The sequence below is a fragment of the Salvelinus alpinus genome, chromosome 7 (assembly GCF_045679555.1).
Source record: "Salvelinus alpinus chromosome 7, SLU_Salpinus.1, whole genome shotgun sequence".
NCBI lineage: Eukaryota > Metazoa > Chordata > Actinopteri > Salmoniformes > Salmonidae > Salvelinus > Salvelinus alpinus.
This window is the reverse complement of record NC_092092.1, coordinates 63,755,396-63,764,173: the sequence shown is the minus strand read 5'-3', so window position 1 is coordinate 63,764,173 and position 8,778 is coordinate 63,755,396. Positions and strand designations below refer to the sequence as shown.

Below are 8,778 nucleotides of genomic sequence, written 5' to 3'. Positions count from 1 at the left end.
TGCTTTGTACATTCAATAATTAAACCCTCCCGGAAAATTCACAGAGTCGCACTGGGTCTCAATGTTTTAGGCCCCCAATGATCCCCAGGATGAGAGAGTGCTGAACAAATTACTTGCTTTGCCTCTTAGTAATATACAGTTGAAGTCGAAAGTTTACATGCACTTAGGTTGGAGTCATTAAAACTAGTTTTTCAACCACTCCACAAATGTCTTGTTAACAAAGTATAGTTTTGGCAAGTCGGTTAGGACATCTACTTCGTGCATGACACAAGCTATTTTTCCTACAATTGTTCACAGACAGATTATTTCACTTATAATTCATTGTATCACAATTCCAGTGGGTCAGAAGTTACATAGACTAAGTTGACTGTGTCTTTAAACAGCTTGGAAACCTCCAGAAAATGATGTCATGGCTTTAGAAGCTTCTGATAGGCTAATTGACATCATTTGAGTCAACTGGAGGTGTACCTGTGGATGTATTTCTAGGCCTACCTTCAAATGCAGTGCCTCTTTGCTTGACATCATCGGAAAATCAAAAGAAATCAGCCAAGACCTCAGAGAAAATTGTACACCTCCACAAGTCTGGTTCATCCTTGGGAGCAATTTCCAAACGCCTGAAGGTACCACGTTCATCTGTACAAAGAATAGTACGTAAGTATAAACACCATGGGACCACGCAGCTGTCATACCGCTCAGGAAGGAGCTGCATTCTGTCTCCTATAGAGGAACGTACTTTGGTGTGAAAAGTGCAAATCAATCCCAGAACAACAGCAAAGGACCCTGTGAAGATGCTGGAGGAAACAGGTACAAAAGCATCTATATCCACAGTAAAACCAGTCCTATATCGACATAACCTGAAAGGCCGGTCAGCAAGGAAGAAGCCACTGCTCCAAAACCGCCATTAAAAAAGCCAGACTACGTTTTGCAACTGCACATTGGGACAAATATTGTACTTTTTGGAGAAATGTCCTCTGGTCTGATGAAACAAAAATAGAACCGTTTGGCCATAATGACCATCGTTATGTTTGGAGGAAAAAGGGGGATGCTTGCAAGTCAAAGAACACCATCCCAACTGTGAAGCACGGGGGTGGCAGCATCATGTTTGCATCATCTTTGCTGCAGGAAGGACTGGTGCACTTCACAAAATAGATGGCATTATGAGGAAAGAAAATAATGTGGATATATTGAAGCAACATCTCAATACATCAGTCAGGAAGTTAAAGCTTGGTCGCAATGAGTCTTCCAAATGGACAATGACCCCAAGCATACTTCCAAAGTTCAAAGTCAGGGTATTGGAGTGGCCATAACAAAGCCTTGACCTCAAACCTGTAGAAAATGTGTGGGCAGAACTGAAAAAGCGTGTGCGAGCAATGAGGCCTACAAACCTGACTCAGTTACACCAGCTCTGTCAAGAGGAATGGGCCAAACTTCACCCAACTTATTGTGGGAAGCTTGTGGAAGGCTACCCAAAATGTTTGACCCAAGTTAAACAATTTAAAGGCAATGCTACCACATACTAATTGAGTGTATGTAAACTTCTCACCCACTGGGAATGTGATGAAAGAAATTAAAGCTGAAATAAATAATTCTCTCTAGTATTATTCTGACATTTCACATTAAAATAAAAAGTGGTGATCCTAATTGACCTAAGACAGGGAATTTTTACGAGGATTAAATGTCAGGAATTGTGAAAAACTGAGTTTAAATGTAGTTGCCTCAGGTGTATGTAATCTTCCGACTTCAACTGTATATGTATGAGTGTACAAAACATGAGGAACACATTCCTAATATTGAATTGCACCCCCTTTTGCCCTAAGAACAGTCTCAATTCATCAGGGCATAGACTCTACAAGTTTTCGAAAGCGTTCCATAGGGATGATGGGCCATGTTGACTCCAATGCTTCCCGCAGTTGTGTCAAGTTGGCTGGATGTCCTTTGTGTGGTGGACCATTCTTGAAACATACAGTGAACTGTTGAGTGTCAAAAACACAGCACCATTGTAGTTCTTGACACACTCTAACCAGTGCGCCTGGCACCTATTACCATACCCTGATCAAAGGCACTTAAATCTTTTGTCTTGGCCATTCACCCTCTGAATGGCACACACATAATCCATGTCTCAAGGATGAAAAATCCTTATTTAACCCCCTTCATCAACACTCATTGAAATGGATTAAACAAGTGACATCAACAAGGGATCCTAGCTTTCCCCTGGATTCACCTGGTCAGTCTATGTCATGGAAAGAGAAGGTGTCCTAATGTTTTGTCCACTCAGTGTATGTCCTATTAGGCCTAGTTAAGTAATAGTTCACTGAATGTCCAAAATCTAAAATCAATGAGTATGCCTCTTTTGATTGAATGATTTGAATCTCATTCACACCCTTCTGCTCATGCACAATTACCCTAAAGACGAGGTATATGTCGATTAGACTAATATCTTAAAGCAACATGAAATCCTACATCAAGTCCCCATCTTCATACAGCCTAGATAGGCATGGGACTCATGCATTTGCATTGTCAATGATATGAAGGTTCAACAGGAGAACAATGATAAATATAATGACCATGAAATCATGCTGGGTAGATTCTCTTCAATTAAAGGTCTCTATGATGTGGGAACTGTGGGGAAATCCACTCATAGAGCATGCAATTGACATATAGGATTATGACATATGATGTGCATGTAAAGGTTATAGGTTACTGCAGGATGTAGTATCAGCTATGAAATGCAATGAGATGCTCCAATATGATTTTTGTTAAGTACCAATGGAAATATTTGAAACTAGTCAGTGATAAGATATGGAATGAAATTCTATACATATATTTATCTTTTATTTATATTTCATTTCTGGGAGGATATCTTGTACACCAAATATCCCATTGGCAGTTAAGCGCATTCAATGTGTTGAGAAGCCAGAAACAGTCACTTGGTTTAACAAACACAAATACAAAATAAGGATAAACCATAAGATAATGAACCGCATGTATATAACATACAAAAGAATCCCATGCCTACACAGTAGGTAACTACAACATTCCAACTTGAAGTCGTGGATATTTACATTTAGAGTTACAAAAATATAGTTTATAATTTCTCTCTTTTGCTTCCATTCTAAAGAAATGAAGCAGTGTCCTCATATCATCACGCCCTTTTCTGTACTTCTTCAGAGTCTGAGCACGACTTACATTCTGTAACAAAAATATCCCTTCAACCCTTAAGGCGAGACACAACGCATCTTCTCTCGCACGCAGACGTGTCAAAATATCAGCAAGGCTTCACAAAAAGGCACCAAAAACAGGAACGGTGGTTTTGTTTTTAGATTTTTTTACGTGAAGTTTTTTTGTCCACATAACAGACTGATATGTCACATGATGTGAGCAAGAGAAAGATAGTACCAGTGGATGATATTTACAAAACAATAGAAACTAACATCACTCTTAACACATGCTGGAATACTTAAGTGCTTATTTCGTCATCAAACAAAGTCAAAAACGTATCACATCATCGTCATCACTACAGAGAAAGTATTAGAAAAGAAAATATGGCCCTGCTCACTTCAAATAATACAATGCAATTATGCAAAAATGTTTTCACATCAGTGGTACCAAATAATAGAAAAAAATAACAAAACATGGCACAAGTACAATATACATATAACGTCTCTTAGTGCCTTAGTTACAGGACGACTGAATGTTCAGTCTGTCTGTCTGTCTCTTAGTGCCTTAGTACCAGGACGACTGGCAATGTTCAGTTTGTCTGTCTCTTAGTGCCTTAGTTACAGGACGACTGAATGTTCAGTCCATCTGTCTGTCTCTTAGTGCCTTAGTACCAGGACGACTGGCAATGTTCAGTTTGTCTGTCTGTCTCTATGTTTTCATTCATAAGAACGACCAACCTGTCTTTACCTGTTTCAACTATGGCTCGAGAAAGTCTCGTATGCCTCGTTTTAAGCCCTGCATGTGCTTTACCAGCTGAGAGGAGAAAATCCTTTTTCGTGTTCTATATTGTCTTTGCCCGGTCCTTGACCTGTGTTTTAATCTCTTCTTCAGGTGAATCTGAGGATTCACTGAACAGAGCTTGCAGAGGGAGCAGGCCGAAAAGTGCTTTTCAGAAAGGGAATATGTCTTTTGATGCTGATTTCTCCCCTCAAAGAGACTGTATGGGGTGGTGGGGAGGAGGAAAGAATAGAAATTATATTTTCTCTTGCTTAGCAGATCTCGATTGTCCTTGGGGAGAGTGTGGAATGCATGTCTGATAGCGGGGTGGGGACCGGAGAGGAGTAGATGGAGGCTACGGAGGAGGGGAAGGAGGAGACCATGGAGGACTGAAAAGTACTGGACATGGACATGGAGACAGAGGGGTAGGTGGTGGCGATGGAGGGAGAGGGGTACGAGGTGGCGATTGAGGGAGAGGGGTACGAGGTATGGACCGGAGAGGAGTAGCAGGATGTGACTGGAGAGGGGTAGGAGGAGACTGAGGAGGGGGCTGATACTGGTGCTTCTGCCACCGCCCCGGCCACCCCGCCCTTCTCCGCCTTCTTATCCTTTTGCCTCAGGTGGATCTTGGTGTGCCTCTTCCTCTCATCGCTGCGGGCGAACTTGCGTCCACAGATCTCGCAGGCGAAGGGCTTCTCGCCAGTGTGCGTGCGAATGTGCGTGGTCAGGTGGTCGCTGCGGCTGAAGTTGCGCATGCAGATCCGGCACTGGAAGGGCTTCTGGCCCGTGTGGATGCGGATGTGGCGCGTCAGCTCATCGGAGCGGGAGAAGCGGCGGTCGCACGTTTCCACAGGGCAGGCATAAGGCCTCTCGTGGGGCGGTGTCTTGCTGGGCCGGTTGGGGTACTTGCGCATGCGGCTCGGCTTGATCAGCTGGGACTGGTAGACACTCTTCAAGTCCTGGGAGCCTGTCTGGGTGGCAAAGGCTTTGATGGTGGAGAGGGGAGTGAGGGAGGGCTGGCCAGACCCGTTCTGGAAGGGCTTCTGATCCTGTAGCAGGCTTATCTCCCCCTGCTGCTGGGGGAATAGGTAGTCAGGGATCATGGGAACAGGAAAGCTGGAGCCACACGACTTGCCGTTGGAGTAGGTTGGCGGGGGGTACTGGAGCAACCCCCCCGCGGGGATAGAGAAGCCCTGGCCCTGGTCAGAGAAGATGTCAGAGCTGGTGCTGGAGTACGTAGGAGCAGCTGAGTAGATGGGGATATTCTCACTGTGGTGGACAGAGCAGCTCAGACTGGAGCTCTGAGAGGAAATGGTGACGGAGGAGATAGAGGACGGGGACGAGGAAGAGGTGCCAGTCTGAGAGACGGAAGAGGGCGGGGCGGAGGTGGAGGGGGTGTTGATCCCCACCAGCCCGCTGACCAGGCTGAAAAGGGGCTCGGCCCACAGGCTGTTGCTGCAGTTGGTGGCTGGCTCCAGGGTGAAGCGGCCAGTGTAGGAGATGGGAGGCAGCCGCTGTGTAGAGTAGCTCTGCTCGCCCATCGACTTCTCACAGTTCATGGAGATATCAGGTAACGTATCTGCAGAGAGAGAGAGCGAGAGAGAGGGGACATTAATCAACCTGTAATATGCTGGAGGGAGAGAGAGAGGAGGAGGGAATCGGGAGGGAGGGAGGCAGAGGGGAATCCTGACAGAGATGTGGACAGGGTTGCCCCTTTCCTCTCTAACAGCAGCAGGTTCCTACGCAGAGCAGGAGAACCTCCCTCCCTCCCAGCAACCCCAGCTCTTTCCCACCCCTAAACTCCCACACCAGCCATTTCCTCCACTAACCAAAAGATAGATGAGAGCTGTCGTGCAAGTCAGGCCAAGTCATCTGCATGCATGCATTTAAATATATATATAAATATTTCTGTTACGCATTCGCACAAGCACACACATGCATGCATGTAGGCACACACACACACCAAGCTCTTGAAGTCAGCCACAAGGCCAAAGGCAATTGATTACTGAAACTGCAGTTCAGCTGGTTTTAAGAATGCAATTAAAATTGAGCTCTAGACGTTCTAAATGGTATGCAATGAGTGAACCACGCTCAAGTCCAAATACCATTCAATAGTGATGAAGAGCTACCATTTAATTTATACAATTCTACATTTCAGAGTTTTGTATTTCCAATCAATATAAATTAAACTTCATTATTACAATGAATTTCTTTATTTTTAAAAACTCCATATCAAACCATCATGAGAATTATACATATCTCATTCAAAGAACATATCCATCATATTTAGAGTCTTCTCTCTAAGTTGAATTTGAATTAAGATTCATCAGGTGAACATAAATACTGATTTAAGTTCTGCAACAACTGTTTCATGCCATGCATTCTGCTACTGCACACAGCAAAGCAGCAGCTGTCTATCATACATTACAGTAAAGTAATTCCACCCAGCAATATAACAAGGAGATAATCTTACCTCCAGCAAGGTGGTCATATTGCTCTCCTTGCTCCCCCGATCCGAAGCCTGCTCCCTCGGGCGCTGATGCAGAGAGGAAGGGGGTCCCAGCGGTGCTCAGCATCATCATCTCCTCCAGCTTGGGGTAGTTATCCATGGGAGAGTGGGGGAAGCTGAGGGGGTCTGAGATCTGCAGGGCTGGAAGGAGCATCTCTGTCTTGGTTGCAGCCATTCTCCAGAGAAGTGGACCTGTAGGGGCCTGAGGCTGTGCTGGAGGCTGAAAATGAGTGCAGCGAAGCTGGGCAGAGTGGAGTCACCAGTCCACCTCAGAGAGCAGGGTCAGACTGCTACTGCTGCTGAGGATGAGGATATATTCTCTTCTGTTTCTTTCACTCTTTCTTCTGGTTCTTCAAAAGTCTTCTTGTATTTTTCTTCCTTTTGTCCAAGATGAGTAAAATCCACTTTTTTATTTTCTATCAGAAAATATTATTCAGATCAGATCAGACCCTTTTACTCATTCCCTAAAACAGATGATAATAATCATTCATATATGTTGGGTTTTTTCACTGGTTGAATCCAACTAGGGTGCTGCCCTTTTGGATAATGTGTTGTTGTTGTTGTTTTGAATTCACTTCTACTTTCTCTGTCAAATGTTTTCGGTTAGGGAGATAGCGCAGTATGTGTGTGAGTATGTCTATCCTGCTCTTACGTTAACTGTTCTGGGCACTGAGGGCTCTCTTTCCTGCGCAGAGAATTCCGACTCCTTTATATACCCTCTCACCATGACGTAGATGTCCATATATGGAGTGGAGGAAGCCCATATTTAGGCACTGCAGCGGAGGACACATGACATTAGCCTGGGGAAAAAGCAGAGAGGAGAGACTTTATATTGAGCCAGTGCAATAAATCGCGGGAAGACACCAGCTCTTCCTCAGCCCTGAATCGATGCATCTTCATATGAGAATCCCTGCAAGAGAAGAGGCATAATTCTTGCTCTCTCCCCAATGGCCCGTAGTTTAGATTCGGATTTCCCATCTGTGCAGCAGGCTGCGCGCTTTCCGGAAAACCCTGCTCCGCCATTCCATGTAAGGTAGTAACTACACAAGGACTTATTCCGGTGGGTTTCCATTTCCTTGCCCATATTTGGAGCTTCCTGAGGTAGCGCTGATCGGCGCTTGGCAGCAGTGAAATGAGAGAGGTTGGAGAGCAGCTCAAGCATAGCGCTCTGCTCCGTACAATAAATACTGTCAGCCCTATCCTCCCTCCGTAACGCAGCCTCACCCAAACCAGCAACGAAAACACTGTAGCCTTAATTTTAGATAGAAGCAGAGACAATTCAGCTTTTAAATGCTCTAAATGGAAATGTAATGAAAAGAGCAACTCGTGTATGGGTCTCAGTTGTGTTGTGTTAATGCATTTGCAGTTTGCATCAACACATGAGAGCACAAAAACAGCCTCATAAAGTATATTCATAAAAAATTGATAGCTAATAATGTTATCAACCTTGCATTTTAAGATGGGGGCATCAGTTTTAATACATTCACGCATTCATACACATTTTCGTGGCCAGCCTACCCATCCCGTGTATGCACAAAAAGGCCCACAGAGACAGTCTTGATGTGGAAAAATAAAAATGTTGAAGTATTTCATTGCATACACAATCATCTACCGCATCAACGAATGCCTTAGTTAGACAGCATTTGACAGTTGAGAGGAATAGAGAAAGAAAGGCCAGACAGCTGATTCCTCCAGGATGACCGCGGGAAATCCTGTGCAATGATGCCAGTGTCGCGTGTCAGTAAACCTAAAATCAAATGCCCTATATAATTATTATTTTTTAAATCTTTGCTGTCAAAATTCATATTTTAAGATCGGGTCATGGTTAGGAAATATGTGAATATAGCCCATGTTTTTTTTCTATTTGTTTTGGGAATTGTATTAAATGCGTTTTATTCTGTCTGCTTGCCTGGCTGCCATTGAAATGGTTCAAGCCCTTGAGAGTAGTTATCAGTATGTTATTAAGCCATGCTCGGTATGGAGATTACTTTGACCAGCGGGACAGTTCATTAAATAACACAAACCATTTTCAAGCAATAAACAATTAAGTCTCTCATGTTGTCAAATCGAGTGTTGACAAGGTTGTCTATAGACTGCTAAATTACGCATCACTCATTATCTGCAACTCTGTGCTATTCCTTAACATTAGGAAGATGCTCTCTCTATCTACCTTGTTGTCATTGATGAATGATGGCGTACGCCCGCGGATGCTGACGAAGCGCTGGGCTGGGGCTATCCTGTCTGTCTAATTGCGGGGTGTACCCGGCCTCCCCGGCTCGATACTCGGGGAATCTCTCTGCCACTCACGGAGCTAATAGGCCGCATTAACAAAC

At 44.2% G+C, this 8,778-nt stretch overlaps 1 protein-coding gene across 1 annotated transcript; it reads right to left on the bottom strand.

The window, feature by feature from the left end:
* Positions 1 to 2,810: 2,810 nt before the first annotated feature.
* Positions 2,811 to 7,382, bottom strand: LOC139581463 (early growth response protein 1-like). The gene is made up of 2 exons (XM_071411251.1): positions 6,410 to 7,382; positions 2,811 to 5,515 (listed from the first exon to the last, which is right to left on the bottom strand). The coding sequence occupies exons 1-2, from the start codon at positions 6,618 to 6,620 to the stop codon at positions 4,209 to 4,211; spliced, it is 1,518 nt and encodes a 505-aa protein (XP_071267352.1). The 5' UTR covers positions 6,621 to 7,382; the 3' UTR covers positions 2,811 to 4,208.
* Between the last annotated feature and the right edge of the window lie 1,396 nt (positions 7,383 to 8,778).